Below are 19,808 nucleotides of genomic sequence, written 5' to 3'. Positions count from 1 at the left end.
AAAATCTATTTGATCAAAAAAAATACTGTAATGGCCCCATAAGATGCTCCATATTAAAATGTTCCCCATATAATGCTATATAAAAGGCTAATAATGGCCCCATAAGGTGCTCCATAGAATAATATGCCCCATATAATGCTGCATAAAAGGCTAATGATGGCCCCATAAGATGCTCCATCGATATACTGTATATTCCCCATATGCTGCTCCATAAAGGTTGATGGCCCCATAAGATGCCCCATATAATGCTGCATAAAGGTTGATGGCCCCATAAGAAGCTCCATAGATATATGCGCCCCATATGCTGCTCCATAAAGGTTGATGGCCCCATAAGATGCCTCATATAATGCTGCATAAAGGTTGATGGCCCCATAAGATGCTCCATAGATATATATACTGTATGCCCCATATGCTGCTGTTGCGATTAAAAAAAATAACACACTCACCTCTTGTTGCTGGGGGCCAGGTGCTGGTGTCGCCGCTGGCTCAGGGCCCCGGGACCTGCGATATTCACCTGTCCCCGTTCCACCACTGCGTGTCGCTCTGTCTTCCGGGTCTCTGCAGTGACTCTTCAGGCAGAGGGTAAGCACTAAACACATCATCGCACCCTATGACCTGAACGTTACAGCCAGAGGACGCGGAAGACACAGCGGCGCACGGCGGAGGAGCAGGGACAGGTGAATATCACATGGCTCCCCCTTTCCTCCCCATCATACTCACCCCCTCCTGGCACAGTCTCTGCAGTCCCTGCTTCTCCAATGCTCTCCGGCCCCAGCAGCTCCCTCCAGTGCTCAGCGGTCACGTGGTACCGCTCATTAAAGTATTGAATATGCGCATATTCATTACTTTAATGAGCGGTACCACGAGACTGCTGAACACAGGAAGAGCTGCGGTGCCGGAGCCCATCTGAGAAGCAGGGACTGTAGAGACCGCGCCAGCAGGGGGTGAGTATGATCTGACAGCCGCGCTCCCCCCCGCCGCCCCCATGGGACAATGACTCAAGTATAAGATGAGAGGGGCACTTTCAGCATTAAAAAATGGGCTGAAATTCTCGTCTTATACTCGAGTCTATATGTAATTATCAAGATTTAAATAAGGGTATTGTGTACCCCCATTGGCTATCAAAACTGGGCTGCCATTGTTCCATTGACCCAATGATTAGGCAATCTTTATTACACATAGCAATTTATGGACATCTATGGTTTGATTTCTTGGCCTGTGTGCATTGGATGACTTTTTATGGACATCTGGTGAGAATTTCATGTTAATATCAACTTTAGAAATATATTAACTTAGAAAATTGGTGACGGGTTCAATACTTCTTTCATCCGCTGTGTATAAAGCTACAATTCGGAATCTTTTTACTATACTTCACAACCTTATTTTACTTCTTTCTATCTTTAACACCATGCTAAAAGTGCTTGCTTACCTAGTTCATAGCTGAAATGAATTGCAAGTCTATCTAATATCTTTACTCAGAGAGTGACTTTCTTGAGTAACCTAAAAAGTTTGAAATTTACAGGAACAGTAGCATCTAAAGCATATTTATATTTTTTATTTATTTTCAGGTCTTACCCCAATGCTTCAGGTAATCCAAGCTATATTAAATGACCCAGAAGATGACACAAAGTGTTTTTTACTGTTTGCCAATAAGGTAAGAGACATGGGCGTTCTTCTATATAGAGGGAATATTGGGGATAGTTATGAAAGTTATGTTTCTGTGAAAAAAAAAAACAGAACATTTTGAAGCATAATTAAAATAGCTTTCCTGGCTCCAAAAAAAAAATAAAATATCTATCCGTCCTTATAATGAGTCACAAAAACAGCCTTTTACTTTTATTTCCCTTTTTTACTTCCTTGTTAGCCTCTTGCAGCGACCCTTGTGGCCTGCAATTGCTTACATTCTGAACATTCCCTGTAGACTACATTCTCCAGGAGGCAGTGCACCTTGATTTTTCTGCCAAAGCTGTATCCAACCTACAGCTCACATATTTCCACTTCCATCACACCTGTATCTAACCAACAGTTCACACACAACCCATTCCACCTAAAAAGCATCATCCTGAGACTGCTATAAAGTCTCAGGATGGATAAATTGTTGCTCACGCTGCATCTTCTTTCTAAGATTCCTCCTTTTTCATGAAGTATGTGCTATCCTATATTAATAATGTTCAAACTGATGACACTGATCCTACACAGACTTAGTGTACTCTAAGTGAAAAATAAGTTAGAGAATGGATTCATTTATTGAAATGTAAAATATCACTTTAGAATGCCAAGAACCAACTCCTTGGACCAAAGTCACTGGTTGATCAGCTTTCTATTCTTCTCTCAGAAGCCTGAACCGCTCTGCCTTTGTGTGTTCTGCTCTCCCATTCACTCACAGCTAGCTCAGAATCACTGGCCATGTGCTTCAAAAATGTATATTTTTATTGGGAAATACCAATGTTTTTAGTTACAGCAATAAAAGGATATAATTAAGAGGAGAATAATATTATATAAGAGGATCTATCACCAGATTTCATAATACAAACCACATAAATTATTAAATTATTATTATTATTATTATGCATTTATATAGTGCCATTTATTCCATGGCGCTTTACATGTGAAAAGGGGAAATATAGACAAGTATAATAAACATGTGTAAGACAAGGGACACACAAGTACATAAGGAGAGGGGACTCTGCCCGCGAGGGCTCACAGTCTGCAGGGATGGGTGAGGATACAGTAGGAGAGGGTAGAGTAGGTCATGTGGTGGTTCAGTAGACCAAGGATCATTGCAGGCCGTAGATTTCATGGAATTAATAAGACTTGGGTATTTACTTTGAAAATCAATGTCTGTATGGCTGTAAATTCCAGATAGTAAACTGCGTAATTTATAAAAATGCACATTTTAGTATGGGGGATTTTAAAAAATGAGTGACATGGATACACTACTTTTAAAATCTTTTCTTTATAATGGATGTTGCAGACTTACTGTATATCATAAAGCCAATGTGGGCCCAGCCAAAGGACTATTCTGACAGACCCTCTTTTATCTACACAGAACATTTACACTACTTTTAACTGCATATATGTAATCATGTAAGCAATATACAGCTTTATATAGGCAAGTAGGGCTCCACAATGCAATTACTCCACATCACTATGTTAAAGATAGTAAAGGTATGATCACTGGTTATGGTAGTGGCAATCCAGGAACAGCACTGTAGTTTTGGCATGTAAAATAAACATGACTGCCTCTCCAAATCATGGGCCCCTACCAGAGGGATCCAGGCTTGAACAGATTTCATATAAGTCTCAAGTGTACTGAGAATCTAACAGGGTCATCAACAGCATTGTCTCTCTAAATAAAGTCCAGGTTCTTTCTCCAAGAATATCAAAATTATTACTCACCTGTCCCAGCTCCAGTGTCGTACTCTGCTTCTTCCTTCCACCTAGCCTGGCTCTCTCTGCGTTATTATTGTAACCCAGCATGCACTGATGCTATCATCTAAGGCATTGTTTCCCAAACCTTGTCCTCATGGCCCCCCAATACATCTTGTTTTCATGACTTAGTATTGTACAGGTGAGAGAACCTGTGGTAGCTACTGATTCCTTAATAATTCCATCATATGTGCTATACTAGGGAGCTCCTGAGTATTCAGGCAGTTGTGCCTATTGCTACCAAGTGCTTTCCAGGAATCAAATCACACTTCCCACTATTTTACTCTAGCCAGGTGCTAGATTATCTACTCAGCTATTCCTAAATGTTATCCTGCATCAATCTCATTTTACCAACTCAATTCTGCTGTCTGGTGCTTTCCAGAACCTCAAGTATGCTGCTTCAAGATACGTGCCAGCCATCTTTTCTCTGCCATTTCAAGGTGCTGACTGCATCCTCAACTATGCTTTTTCAAAGTGCCTGATTGCTTAATCAACTCTGCTGTTACTATGTTCTATCCACACTTCTGCAACAATTAGCTGGGAAATCCAAATCCTGCAGGACACAGCAGGGTTAAATTCCTGCAGGATCTGGCTGTGCCCTCCTATAACCATGTGGAAATTAATACAAATGCAGCAGTGCTAAGGAGCGTTGCACGAGACAAACTCAGTGAGTCGGCCTTGCTTTTTGATATTCACTGTGTTTTAAGAGGATCTGTCATGAGGTCAACAACGCCACTTTTTGCTCTTACTTTATTCCTGCTGCTCTTCTGAGTATTCCAGTTTTTGTCTTTAATAAATGTTCCATATGTGGCGCCCCCAGGAGTATGGTCGCCACAGTGGCATTACCTTCCTCCTAGGGAGTATGATGTCATGCTTGAAAGCAATGAAGGATCTCTCTATCAGTTAAATACAACACACAGCACAGTTCCCACTCCAGGCCAACAGAGGGTGCTCTGAACCAAAACTGGGGGAGGAGCTGCTCTCTGGGGGCCTGGAAGGAGAAATTAGTCTGTTCGTGTGAGGAGGGAAACGCGTGTGGACGTGAGGAGACAAGCTGGAGGATTGAGCAGAGATCAGGCTCACTTCTAGCTGTAGCGCATGGTCTGGAGTCCGGTCTCCAAGGTTGTACGGATACTGATGTTCCTGCAGCAGAAACCGGAGCAACAGGAAGGTGTAAATGCTCTGTTCCCACATAAGACTCAGAGGCACAACAGCAACGTGTGAGCAAGAAGAGGGAGGCTAAACAACCCATCTGCATAGAGAGATCCCTAAGTTGCTTCCAAGCTGGCCAGCCTCTGCTCCATCTGTAATCTGGACCCTGGACTGCACTTACAAAGCACAGTAAAGGCAACGGAAACTGCACCCTGTTGTGTCATTGCATTCTTCCTGCAAACCCTCCAGCACTGCTACATCTCTGTGCCAGACACAACACCCACTTCCTCAACCCTTATTACCACTGCCTTGGGACCACAGCTCCACCTGTGGGGAGCTATTTCATCTTGCTGCCTTATACCATCTGTCCCAGAGGATCTCGCCTGCAGCGTCGGCTTAACCCCTTCATTGCCGATCACCACAGGTGGCGTCACGTATCATCCACTTATAAACTTTAATCAGCCACGCTCAACCCCTTTTACATGGACGCCCAGGGCCACGGACCGGGTCACCGCTACTGTGACACTTCCCTCTGAGGTACCGGCCCGGTACCGAGTACCCCACAGATCCAGAGATATTTTCCTTTTTATTTAGAGCTAATTTTTATAAGCAATACACAGTTAAGAAGTGCTCCCTAGTGCAAATGGAGCACCTGACCAGGGCTATCGGGGTACTCGGCACCGGGCCCGTTGATCTCAATGGGAGTTGTCACAGAAGCTGTGACCCGGTCCGTGGCCCTGGGGATCCATGGCAAAAGGGGGTGAAAGAACAATGAAATAGAATTGATGAATAGTTTGTGAGCCACCAGTGGTGTTCGGCAAGGGAGATGTTAAGCCGACGCTGCATGCAGATCCTCTGGGACTGGTGGTGTGTTGCAGCCAAGATGGTGAAGCTGCCCACAGGTGGAGCTGTAGTCCCAGGGCAGTGTAGATGTAAGGGTAGCTGAGAGGCGCAGGCAGTGTAGCAGCTGGTACCCAGATGTAGCGGTACCAGGTGTGTTGGCGCAGGAATGAATGGAGGACACCAGAGCTTGTAGTTCCAAAGCTTTACTCACAGTCTGTAGCACCCACAGGTGCCTGCCTCCGTGCTGTGTCCTCCGGGTCAGGGACTCAGTCGACCTCCAGGCAAGATAGGACGCTCCCTTCCAACACTCCGCCAACATGTGCCTTTCTGAACATCTCCTCTATAGCGCCTTTAAGTGTGAAGATCTCCTAGTACTGAGTTACACTGGAGTTCCTCCTGACAGATGTTCCCAAGAACTCTACTTGTACGACAGACAGCTGTAGCCTGCTTCGGGGACTCCTTACTCCTGAGTCCCGGCTCACTATCAATGTTGCTGTTGTGCCCCCAAGTCTTAGCTGGGAGTAGTGCATTTACAGCTCACTACTCCACCGGTGTCTGCTGCAGAACAATTAGTGTCCATACAACCTCAGGGACCGGGCCCCGGCCTAGCGCTTAGAACTTCTAGGCAGGGTTCTTCCTCTAACCCACATCCTCTGTGCTCCCTTTTACTTCTACGTTCCGTACTTGTCTTTCCCTTCTATGGAAGCTCAGGCTTCGGTTCAATGTCCTTCTCCTTCTTTCCTTTCCCGTGTCAGCTGGCTCAGATCACTGGCAGCTGCAGCACTCCTTCCTCCATTCCTCTTCCAGGGATCCCCACACCTCTCCGAGTGGCCTGAACCTCAATCAACCTAACTGACCCTCAACCTCAATGAACCTCAATCCTGGAACCGTCCTACTCTTTTATATGTATTCTCAACTCCACCCACCTCCCAGCACGTTTAGTGTTCCAAGCAGGGAACCACCAAAGGTGCTCTGCTTCTCTCTAAGCAAGGAGCCGCAATGCGGTTTTGCTGAACTACTCTATTTTGTGGGGTGCGAGTGTTGGAGCGTGGTCAGGAGCCTCCAACTTACCTGGATGGTGGGGCACCACACCTTAGGAGAAGGTGTAGTACCTCTGTGGCAACTGAGCCTCAGAGGCACCACAAATACCCATTATTTAAAGCCAAACCTTCAGTAGACACTACTCCTGAGAAAATAGGGATGGTGATGCAAGAGGGGTTTCCATGGTCCCTATTCAGGCATCCATTTTCACATACATATTCTATCCATGTTCTTCACAGATAGAATGTGTATCACTATATTCTGGGGGCTGTTGACATCATTGTTTTTCTTGTGGACAGTAAATCTGCAACACAAAATAATTTTTGAATAGTGTTTTATTATACTGGTTGCTCTGCTGCATTATTGGGCAAGTAGGCAATTAGGTGCCCATTTTATTAGAATGGCACCTTTCTGCTGTACATATGCTTTATTTGTGTGTTCCGATATGTATTAATACATTTTGTAAAGTTATTCTGAAGATTGCATTTGTTAATGATCCCCTATGCAAATTGTCTCTTCAGAGAGATAGAGGACTTGAACTCTAGCACCATTGTAAGGAGGTTTGACCGGACTCGGGGTACCTGCATGCCGGGTCCGGAAATAAAAAGGGTGCATCCTCTGTTCCCGGGGGACAGCTTTGAGGAGGTGGACCTTCCCCTGCAGCCTGAGGGAAGCCTGAGTGGGAGAGACCTACCTGCTGACCCAGAGACGAGGGGAGAGTCAGAGCAAGGCGTGACGCGTCTGGCACATAAAAGAAAAAAGCTTGCGAAGCAGGGGAGTCTGGCACCGGCAGAGAGGAGAGTGGGGAGCAGCGCAGAGAGTGGCATGTAGAGGGGTGCGCAGAGCAGTGAGCAGTGTGCTCTGCTTCCCCCATCCGAATGTACCGGTGTGGCAATGGGCCATATATTACCGTCAGTCGCTTTGGGCCCATTTGACCGAGACTGCAGGAGAGTTGTGCAGGAGACACATCGGGCTTAGACAGTACCATGGCCCGTAACCTTGTAGGCATCTACAGTATATGGACTAGGGGTAGTGGAAGGTACTGGAGACTGACCACTGTTACCAGAAGAAGGGGTATTGTTGGCTTGCTGGACCCCATTAATAAGGACACTGCGTCGGCCGTTGCCGGCGCCATTGAGTTCGCAGCAGGAGCTGCAGTTTAAGGTCTTCCTGATATCTGTGCTATTGGACCACCGTTATTTTGAACCGTTGCTCTTCACCTTAAGAATATCCTTTGATTTAATGTACTGTTTGTCTCCCCTGTCTAACCCTTTATGTCCCGTCCTCCTTTCCCATTCATGCTGTTTATCTCCTTATCTCCCTGCACGGAGTATTCCCCTGTAAATAAACCTGTTAACCTTTGCTCTGCCTACGTCCTGTTCCTGCTTGTTACCTTACACCATCTATTGAAAATAGCAATCCTAAAAGTCAAAATCAACCTTTGAATGAGTATTGCAATTTGATTTAGGATAAAAGCCAAACCAGAATCTCTATTTACAGACACGTATTTTGGGGGATTGCACCTCATCAGTGCAAAGTATGAGATCTGATTTGTCTAGGTGAGAGGCTCTGGACTAGGGCCTAGACTCTAAGGTGTAACGTTTCTCCTTGCGAAGAGTGACATGTCAAGCCTGGCATGTCAGAGTGAAGATACTTAAAAGCCATGCGTGTTCTTCCAAAGGTGGCATTAGAGTTCAATTTAATTTCCCAGAGAAGCATACATGGCTTTTCAGTCTCTTCACTCTGACATGTCAAGCTTGACATGTCTCTCTCCATAAGGCACAATGTTTCCCCTTAATGATCATCTACATTTCTTGTTTGGTATATAATGTTCTGTTTTCAAGAGTGGAGTTCACTTTCAGTGCTTACATTGATGACTGTTCTGCGCTGCAAACCTTTTTAGTGCTAAATAAATAAAGAAAAGGAGGGCACCACCCAATGCTGAGGGAACCACCTGTAGTCTGTAGAGTTGAGCGAAACTGGTCGGCCAAATTCAGAATTCGCCGACTTTGGCTAAAGTCGGGTTTCGCCTATCGAAACCCGACCATAGCGTGAGGTTGGCCATGAGGTCGCCGACTTGCGCGCCAAAGTCGCGTTTCCCACAATGCTTCCTGCGCCTTTTCTCAGCCAATCATCAAGGATGCACACTGTGGGCAACGCGATTACATAGGCAGCTGCCCCAACCATCTTAGAGAAGGGCATCCAAGTGATTGGCTGGCTTTGCGTGGCGTCACAGTGGCTATAAAAGGCCGTGCCCACCGACCGCCATCTTACTTCTGCCGATCTTAGCATAGGGAGAGGTTGCGGCTTCTCGTTCTCAATAGGGAGAGTGTTTAGGCAGGAAAAGAAAGAAAAAAAGTGCTTCTGCTGATAGCGATTTTCACTGTACAACACAACAGTATAGTGTGCAGTGACAGGGGAGGCTATATTTGTGTGCAGCAGCTCTGTTGCTGATTAGGTTCCCTGATAGCTGCATTGCTGTTTGCACACTGCTGTGCAGAGTGCTTTTTTAAAAGCAAAAAAACTTTTATTCCTTTTCTCTGCACAGTTACCAAGCATTCATTTTTTCACACTTTTGTGTGCAGCAGCGCTGGTGGTTATTAGGCTGCCTTATATGGCTACCTGATAGCTGCACTGCTGTGTGCACATTGCTTTGCAGACTGCTTTTTTCAAAGCAAAAATACTTTTATTCCTTTTTCTCTGCACAGTAGTTACTGAGCGTAAATTTTTGCATACACCGTATAGAGGTGTACGCTCCTCACACACTACCGTTTACCGGCTGGTATCACGGATAAATACATGCTATATGTGTGTGACTTCGTAAAAAAATACACGGAGATTAACATTTTTCCATACATACACCATATAGAGGTGTCCAATTCTCAAACAGTATCGGATATCTGCTGTTCTTATTACGGTCACATGTACACAGAGTCAGCGTGTGTCTGTGAGACTCCGTAAATACATATACGGACATTTCCATTTCTCCATACACCATATTGAGCTGTCCGATTCTCAAACAGTATCGGATATCTGCTGTTCGCTTTACGGTCACATCTACACAGAGTCAGCGTGTGTGTGTGAGACTCCGTAAATACATATACGGACATTTCAATCAATCAATCAATCTAATTTATTATCGCCAAGTACATATTACATATACAAGGAATTCTTTGTGGCAAAGAGGCAACATAATATATAACAACAGATACAACAAGTAACATCTAACAAGACAGATACAGTATATAGTCTACACATGACGATTTAATTGTTGAACAGAGAGTGGATAGAAGCTGTTCATATGGCGGTTGGTGCTGCATTTGGGGACTCTGAAGCGACGTCCTGAAGGGAGTAGTTGGAATGAGGAGTGTCCCGGGTGAGAGGGATCGGATGAAATTTTCAATGCGTGGGATCGAATACTCTTATCATAAAGATCCTGGATTTTAGGCAGGGGGGAACCTATAATTCTCTCTGCTGTTCTGAAAGTCCTTTGTAAGCGGAGTTTGTCATGCGCAGTGGCTCCCCCATACCAGACTATCAGAGAGGAACAAATCACAGATCTGATGACAGCATTAAAGAATAAGATCAGCAGATTCTTAGACAAACCATATCTTTTCAGCTGACGCAGGAAGAACATCCTCTGTTGTGCTTTTCTTATAACAGCATCCATGTTTTTCCCCCATTTAAAATCATGAGAGATGATAACACCAAGGAATTTGGTCTCTGTGACCCTAAGAACCACTTCGTCATGGATGTAGATTGGAAGTATCTCATGTTGATCTTTCCTAAAATCCACAACCATCTCAGCAGTTTTTTTAGTGTTGAGTACAAGATTATTGGCTTTACACCAGTCACATATTCTTATCACCTCACTCCGATACAAGTCTTCAGCATTTCCCCTGATGAGACCAATCAGTGTCATATCATCAGCAAATTTCAAGATTTTTACTGAGTCTGCTGAAGAGATGCAATCATTCATATAGAGAGAAAACAGTAACGGGGACAAAACACACCCCTGAGGTGCCCCGATGTTTGTGACCAAGGTGTCCGAAGTGAATGGTCCAACTTTTACACTCTGTATCCTGGCTGTCAGGAAGTTATAAATCCACAAGCATAAGTTGAGAGGGACTCCAAGAGCTACCATTTTCTTATGAAGTAAATTCGGATCGATGGTATTGAACGCTGAGCTAAAGTCCATGAAAAGAATCCGGACATATGAGTGCAGTTCATCTGTATGATCCAAAATGTACTTCAGTGCCAGATTGACAGTGTCATTTGCCGAACGATTCTCCTTATAGGCAAACTGAAGCGGGTCCCATAGCTTCTGCGTGAATTTTATCAGGTGGGACATCATAATTCTTTCGAAGACTTTCATAGCTACAGATGTGAGTGCTACTGGTCTATAGTCGTTCAACTCAGAGGATCCCACTTTCTTGGGGACAGGGATAATTGTGGAACTTTTCCAACACTGAGGTACAACGCACTCTTTCAGTGACACATTGTATATATTTGTCAGTATAGGGTCAAGCTGGGTAACACATACTTTCAGACACATTGGAAAGTATGTGCTACCCTGCTTGCCCCTATACTGACAAATATATGCAATATATATACAATATATATATTCCAGTTCTCCATACACCGTATTGAGTTGTCCGATTCTCAAACAGTATCGGATATCTGCTGTTCTTATTATGGTCACATCTACACAGAGTCAGCGTGTGTCTGTGAGACTCCGTAAATACACATACGGACATTTCCATTTCTCCATACACCGTACTGAGCTGTCCGATTCTCAAACAGTATCGGATATCTGCTGTTCTTATTATGGTCACATCTACACAGAGTCAGCGTGTGTCTGTGAGACTCCGTAAATACACATACGGACATTTCCATTTCTCCATACACCGTACTGAGCTGTCCGATTCTCAAACAGTATCGGATATCTGCTGTTCTTATTACGGTCACATCTACACAGAGTCAGCGTGTGTCTATGAGACTCCGTAAATACATACAGACATTTCCATTTCTCCATACACCGTATTGAGCTGTCCGATTCTCAAACAGTATCAGATATCTGCTATTCTTATTACGGTCACATCTACACAGAGTCAGCGGGTGTCTGTGAGACTCAGTAAATACATATACCGACATTTCCATTTCTCCATACACCGTATTGAGCTGTCCGATTCTCAAACAGTATCGGATATCTGCTGTTCTTATTACGGTCACATCTACACAGAGTCAGTGTGTGTGTGACATTCCGTAAATACATATAAGGAGATTTCCATTTCTCCATACACCGTATTGAGCTGTCCGATTCTCAAACAATACTGTATATCTGCTGTTCTTATTACGGTCACATCTATACAGAGTTAGCTGTTGTGAGTTCATTCTCTGGTTCACCAGTTGTGAGTTCTCCTTCCAGACTCCCTCTGGTGGTAACGGGAGGTAGTGAGGCTGATTTGATCGGTGGAGATCTGCCACCTGAGAATGAGGATGACGATTGGATCTCAGGAGTCTCAGATTGGATTTAAGACAGCCGACGCCCTATTCAGTTGCTGGTGATTCCTTCTGCTTGTTAGGTCTTGGTTCTCAGCTCTGTTCCAGTCAGCTCAAGCTAAGTTTCTCTGTTAATATTCACACTTGATTATGTTGTTCTATTCAGTTTTTTGTGTGGTCAGCCAGCCCCGGCTTGGGCTGTGCTGAATTTCCACTCTTATTTGTCTGTGTTTGCCAATTTGCTTTTTGTCCCTTATTAGATTGGCCTCTTTTTGCTCTGTCTCAGAATATTTCAGAGTGCTGATATAGTGGGAGAAGTCTAGTGACTTCAGGGTTAATTTTGTTATCAGAAGTGTTGGACATTATTTTGTAGGGTTTTGGGCAGATTGCAGACAGTGTCTGTCCTTTCCTCTCCTTTCTAGTTAGTTTGGACCCCATCGTTTGCTTAGCCTATTTTCCTACCTGTGTTTGTTTTCATCTTGTTTCACCGTCAATACATCTGTGGGGTCTGTCTATTCCTTTGGGGTCTGCTCTGGGGCAGTTAGTTTTCCCTTTTCTTGCTTTAGGCTTATTTAGTCCTCCGGCCGTGATGAAGGCGTCTAGGTTCATCGTAGGCATGCTCCACAGCAGCTGCTAGTTGTGTGGTAGGATCAGGGATCTGCAATCTGCATAGTTACCAACCTCTCTGGTTTTTCTGGGCTTAGCATGTTTAGGTTTTTTCCTCCTCGGTGACCCATTCATAACAGTTAGCGTGTGTGTGTGACACATATACAGAGATTGACAGTTTCACTAACAATGTATACAGCTGTACACTTCTGATACAATACCGTATATCTGCTTGTTGGATTACGGTGAAATACATACTGGGTGAGCGTCTGTGACTCACAAAATATATACAGAGATTTCACTTCTTACATACACCTTACACAGCTGTACGCTCCTCATACATTACCATTTCTCTGCTGGTATTTTTGGTACATTTTCCCAAACATGAGGAAATATGGTGGAAGAGGCCATGGACGAGGGCGGTGGGGCGCAACTGGTACTGATGGTGGTGGTGGGGCATCAGCTGGTTCTGGCAAAAGCACAATAGCAGCTAAGGCAGGAGGTGTTGAGCCTGCATCATCGTCTGCCACAAGAAGGCCTTTAAGGTTCCCTTTTCTCGGAGTAGGTAAACTGCTTTTACAGCCAGAGCATCAGGAACAGGTTTTGGCTTACATTGCCGAAACAGCCTCCAGCTCTATTGCCTCCTCTTCTGAAGTTACAAAAACTGCAAGCACAGAGTCGTCAGTGCAGGCTTCTGGTCAGGAGCAACACCTTTCCTTGTGTCCTTCACCCACACCAAAAGTGAAGGATGCCGCAGCACACACTTCAGATTAATCCATGGAGCTCTTTTCACATACCATTCCTGGGTTATCAAGTCAAATCCTGAATTCCCCAGTCCAAGATGAATCTGACATGGAGTGCACTGATGCACAGCCACTGCTAGATGATTCCGCTGGTACATTCACCCACAGCACTACATTGCCCTCGCAGTCTACTGAGCCCGAATCAGACCCTGATGAAACTCTGGTGCGCCTTCCCGCATACTATACCACCTTACACGGTGACACAGAGGAAGGTGCAGATGACATTGAAGACAAGGTCATAGATGACCCAGTTTTTGACCGGGATTGGCATCCATTGGGGGAAGAGGGTGCCGGTGACAATAGGTCAAACTCAGAACAGGAGAAGGATCCGCAGCAGGCATCGTCATCGCAGCAGCGGTTATCCGGCAGGCCCGTAGCTGTCAAAAAACTTGGTAAGAATACTAAAAGAGTTGCAGGACAGCTTGGCCAGATGGTCAAATTAGCACAGTGTGCAAGCCCTGAAAATTTGTACCATAGTAGGAAGAGTGCAGTGTGGCACTTTTCTGAACAAAATCCTACTGATGACGCAAAGGTTATCTGTAAGAAGTGCCGAAGGACCTTTAGCAGAGGGAAAAATCTATGAAATTTGAATACCATTTGCATGCTTAGATATTTAACCAACATGCACTTGCAAGCGTGGACAGACTACAAAACCTCAGGTAGCACATGTGCACCTGCTCCGACTGAAGTTAGCCAGCAACGCTCCATCGCTTCCCCCACTGTAAGGCCACCGCTAAGCACACCACCATCAAGAAATGTTGAAGTGTGGTCGGTAGGCCAAAGCAGTCAGGGAATCACAAAATTTTCGCGAGGAAACACTGAATCTAGGCCATCAACACCCTCACCATCACCAACCCCTTCTCAGTCCGTCAGGTCCAATGCAAGTTCCCCCTTATGCAGTTCTCAAGTCCAGCTCACCTTACCAGACACTCTCAGTAGGACAAGAAAGTACTCATCCTCTCATCCGCGTACACTGGCTTTGAACGCCTACATTGCCAAACTAATCTCATTAGAGATGATGCCCTTCCGTTTGGTTGAAAGCAAAGCTTTCCGAGAGCTTATGGCCTACGCTGTCCCATGCTATGACCTACCCAGTCGGCACTTCTTTTCTCGAAAAGCCATCCCTGCCCTCCACCGGCATGTGAAAGACCGCAATGTCCATGCACTAAAACAATCAGTGAGTGGAAAGGTGCACCTCACAACAGATGCAAGGGCCAGTAGGCATGGCCAGGGCCATTACGTGTCCATCACTGCGGACTGGGTTAATGTGGTGGATGCAGGCTCCACAGGGGACAGCGACGGTGGAACAGTGCTGCCTAGCCAACGGTATAGGAAACAGTTTGCTGTAGGCGTTCGACCCTCCTCCTCCTCCAGAAGTGAGAGCTCATCGATAGAGCGCAGTAACACGAGCCCTCCATCCACATCTGTCAGTGTTGCACACGAGGTGTCCCACTATCAAACAGCTAGTGGTAAGCGGCAGCAGACTGTTTTAAAAATGATGTCTTTGGGCGACAGCAGACACACCGCGGAGGTACTGGCCGACTACTTGCATCGACAAATTGAGTTATGGCTGGGCAGTCTACATCTTGAGCCAGGCAAGGTAGTCAGTGATAATGGGTGGAATTTTGTGGCAGCCATAGCCCTTGCCAAACTCACACACATACCTTGCCTGGCTCACACCTTGAACCTGGTGGTGCAGTGCTTCCTAAATTATCCGGAGTTAACAGCCCTGTTCCATAAGATGCGAAGACTGTGCTCGCACATCCGTCGCTCGACCGTCCACTCCAGTTGTATGCAGAAGCTGCAGCGATCACTCCACCTCCCCAAGCACCGCCTAATCATAGACGTTGCTACAAGATGGAACTCCACCATGCTCATGGTTGAGAGGCTGTGCGAACAGAGGCAGGCTGTAATGCATCTGTGGGAGGATACACAGGCAGGCAGTTTGAGGGCAGACATGGAGTTGTCAGGTGTGCATTGGTCAAAGCTGAAAGACCTCTGTAAAGTCCTTCAGTGTTTTGAGGAATGCACACATCTGGTAAGCACAGACGACGCCATCATAAGCATGAGCATACCACTTATGGGTCTGCTCATGCAAACTTTGACGCACATTAAGGATCAGGCGTCTGCAGCTGAAGAGCAACAGGAGGAGGAGGGAAGCCTTGATGACAGTCAGCCATTGTCTGGTCAGGGAACTGTCGTGGACGAGGTGGAGGAAGAAGAGGAATGTGAGGGGGATGATTATTTTGGGGAGTAGGATGCTTCTCAAGGCGCAAGAGAAAATGTGGGCATGCCAAAGTCAGGTACAGGGTTTGTGCGTGACTGGAGGGATATGGATTTGCCAGAAAGTGCTCCTCCACCCATCACTGGCAGTGCAGCATTGACACCTGGAACATTGGCCCACATGTGTGATTATGCCTTGTGGATCCTAAAAAGGGACCCCCGCATTGCCAAAATGATGAGGGATGACGACTACTGGTTGGCCAGCATCCCCGATCCACGCTATAAAGGCAAATTACACAACATCATGCCACAGGAGAACCTAGAGCTAATATTGGCTAACAAACAAGCAACTCTGGTAAACCGTTTGTTGAGGCATTCCCAACACACAGCAGCGGAGCTGGTTCTACCACGAGCCGTATTGAGCAAAATGGAAGAGGTGTTCGTGGTGCACACAGCCGAACTGGCATTGGAGACAGGGGTTTCCTGACCATGTTGTGGTCTGATTTCGCAAGTACCGCGCATACGACAGCTAATACAGAATCGATTGCAAGTGACAGGAGACAGCAGTTGTCAACTATGGTTAAAAACTACTTCTCCTCCCATATCGAGGTTCTCCCTCACAGGTCATTCCCCTTTGATTATTGGGCCTCAAAACTGGACACATGGCCTGAATTGGCACAATATGCCTTACAGGAGCTCGCTTGCCCTGCTGGTAGTGTGCTATCTGAAAGAGTCTTCAGTGCTGCTGGATCAATCCTGACAGAAAAAAGGACCCGTCTGTCGACCCAAAATGTTGATGATCTAACCTTCATTAAAATGAACCAATCATGGGTTTCAAAGGATTTTGTCCCACCTTCCCCTGAAAACACATAGGTTGCCAGAAAAAAGGCTCGCTTTTGTCCTCCTCATCCTCGGACTTCTCTAATTCCTCCATTTGCAGCAGGTGAAACTCCAGCCTACACATCAACATATGCCATTTTTTAAACCTCCCTAACTGGGCTGCCCCCCCCAGGACCGGGGTTACCACCTGCCGCACCCGGGCAAGTGCTGTTGCCCTGAACAGGTGTGTGGCCCCACCCTTGGGCGACGGCACTGGCACAGGGCCTCTCATAGTACAATAAAGTGTCTCTGATGGTGGGGGGGCCCACTCGCTGTCAGACACACTGGCGTACTATGAGGGGCCCTGTTCCAGTACCGGCGCCCACGAGTGGGTCCCCCCTGCTTGCTCAGGGCCACAGCACTTGCAATACTTACCTCTCCCTGCTCCACCACGGTGACGTCTTCCGCCTTTCCTGACAGTGACATTCAGGTTAGAGAGTGCGATGACATCACGTCTGTATGCCCTCTACCGAAACAGTACAAGTGCAGAGAGCTTGAAGATGGCAATGCTGAGGAGTCCAGAGTAGAGCAGTGCCCAGCAAGGAGAGGTATTTAATTTTTTAAAATGTTGGGAGCATTTTTTTGCGAGCAATATACACTGGAGAATGATATATGGGGCCCATCATACACTGGAGCATCATCCATTTGGCCCATCATATACTGGAGCATTCCAAATGGGGGACATCAGACAATGGAGCAGCATTTACGGGGCCCATTATACGCTGGAGCATTAGAAATGGGGCCCATTATATATGGAGCATTATTTGGGCCCATAACACACTGGAGCATCACCCATGGGGACCAACATATACTGGAGCATTCCAAATGGGGGACATCAGACACTGGAGCAGCATTTACGGGGTCCATTATACACTGGAGCATTAGAAATGGGGCCCATTATATATGGAGCATTATTTGGGCTCATAAGACAGTGGAGCATCATCCATGGGGACCAACATATACTGTAGCATTATGTGGAGCTCATCATATACTGTATGGAACATTATATGGGACCAATTATTCTGTATGGAGAAATATATGGGGCTCATTATTCTGTATGGAGCACTAGGTGGTGGCCATAATACTGTATGGAGTAATATACTGTCCGTTTTTTGCGCTATTGTAGAATTTTAAATAGATATCAGTCATGTCATGTAAGCAGTGAAGTATTTTTCATTGTACTATACCTATATTTCTGTGCCGCATCGGAGCATTATGAATTGTGGTATGTGTTAAAAGGGCGCACTGACACTCTTTGGCCCAGGGCACACGAAAACCTGGCGCCAGTCCTACCCCCTACAACTTTACCAAATAACCCCCAGTTTTCAATGCGTAACTATTAGTACAAAGTAAATTAAGGTTGACAAACTTAAGTAATAAGAATTGATGTCATTGGCATTGAAATGGGCACTGTAGGTGTGTTTACTGTCCTCCACTCCCTGCCGACTTTGCTTCCCCATTGACTTGCATTGGGTTTCGTGTTTCAGTCGGCCTCCGACTTTTCCCTATAGTCGGCCGATTTCGTTCGACCCTACTTTTAAGAAAGTCGGGTTTCATGAAACCCGACTCGACCCGAAAAAAGGCAAAGTCGCTCATCTCTAGTAGTCTGTATGAAGCCAGTATGAAGAATAAAAGAAGAAAAAAGGTACAGACCATAACAGGGATCACCAAAAATACACATATGTTTTATTTGATACAAAAGAACAACACCATAAAAAACATTTAAAAAGTCATACCATGACATACAAACTGCACATAGTCGCCCATAATAGAGCTACAGTCCCCCAAGGTGCAAACATAGGACAACATATAGGGTGGACACTAAACTATAAAAGCATTCTCAGACTTTTTCAATGTTTTTACATGTTGTTGTTCTTTTGTATCCAATAAAATATATCTGTATTTTTGGTGATCCCTGTTATGGTCTGTAGCTTTTTTCTTCCTTTATTCTTCAAACCTTTTTAGTGCTGCAATATAAGATATTTCTTTCATATTTCTTATTGTCATGTATTTGCACTTTTCAAATTTGGTGTCTTTAATAAAATGGTCACAGAGGAATAGTGCAAGGAATGTTTTTTTTTTATAAAGTTTTTTTTTTTAACACTATTACAGCAAGGGGACCCACTGTCAGCGCCGGCTCCACCCCCTTGCATCGTGCATTTAACTATATCAGCATCATAGATGAAGATATACTTGGAAGCAATGATGGAGGAGAGAGCATCAGGTGATGTTCCCTCTCTCATCATTCTACCTCTGCTTTTGACTCAGTGGGTGCAATGACACAACTTCATGGCACACCACACTGTGTTGTGCAGTGGAGCTGCTGAGACCAGAGCAGTGGGGGAATGGGGAGAGGTAAGTATTGTATTTATTTTTTAAATCAGTGAGTACATGGTGGCCAAAAGACCAGAGGAGTATGGGGGCTACATTATATTCTATGGGGCTGCATTATACTCTATGGGGGATGCATTATACTGGATGAAGACTATCGAGGACTATGAGGAGTTCTTTATATTGTATGAAGGGCTATGGGAAATGCCTTATACTGTATGAAGGACTATGGGTTGCATTATACTATGGGGAGTTCAGTGTACTATATGGAGGACTATGGAGGTGTATTATACAATATGGAGGACTATGTGATGCATTTTACTATATTGAGGACTATGGGGAGTGTATTATACTAAATGGAGACCTACAGCAGTGCATTATACTGTTTGGAGGACTATTGGATGTGCATTATACTATATGGAGGACTATGGAGACACAAAACAATCATCAAATGCAACCTAAAAATCACAAATTTTGATATGTGGGTGGTGATCTTTGTTGAGAGGATGGCATGTTTTCTGCCATAGATGGTGAAGGTAGGGAATATGGTTGGCCCATGAACTGTGGGTTAGATGACCCTGAAGGTAAAGGAGGTCTCTGTGTCTGTGGCTCCTGGGGGTAATGGTAAGGACCACCTTGCCCATAATAGGCACCTTCATTATACCCTGCCTCTCACCTCCAATGTATCCAGTGTTCTGTAATCATTCTATGCCCATCATCATAGCTGGGCAAAATGGCGTGAGAACACCAAAAGTTGCAACATTTTAGTGCAGAAATTGTTTGAATCAGGCAAAAAGGTCTATGGTGAAGCAACATTGCTCTCCTCCCAAAAAAATCAAACAAAATTTTTGCTACCAAATCCAAGTGCCCACCTCCCTTCTGAGCCCCACAGTGTGCCTATGTAGGGAAGGTGACCTGACGGACGGACGGACTAGTCAGAGTGAAGAAAGATAGGTTTGCACAGTGTAGGTAGGAGTCAGTGATTACAGTGGGGAAACA

The 19,808-nt window shown here is 45.3% G+C and overlaps 1 protein-coding gene across 1 annotated transcript in view; it reads left to right on the top strand.

Annotated features, from left to right (window-relative positions):
* Nucleotides 1-19,808, top strand: part of CYB5R1 (cytochrome b5 reductase 1) — a 288,183-nt gene that overhangs the window by 246,700 nt on the left and 21,675 nt on the right. The window contains exon 7 of the mRNA XM_073542557.1: nucleotides 1,569-1,654. Within this exon, the coding sequence (XP_073398658.1) occupies nucleotides 1,569-1,654 (86 nt within the window). The remainder of the gene's footprint in view (nucleotides 1-1,568; nucleotides 1,655-19,808) is intronic.

Source organism: Dendrobates tinctorius, unplaced genomic scaffold, assembly GCF_039654945.1.
Source record: "Dendrobates tinctorius isolate UK_male_01 unplaced genomic scaffold, ASM3965494v1 ptg000127l, whole genome shotgun sequence".
NCBI classification, from domain to species: Eukaryota; Metazoa; Chordata; class Amphibia; order Anura; family Dendrobatidae; genus Dendrobates; species Dendrobates tinctorius.
Note: the sequence above shows the minus strand (reverse complement) of the source record. Positions and strands in the feature narration are given on the sequence as shown.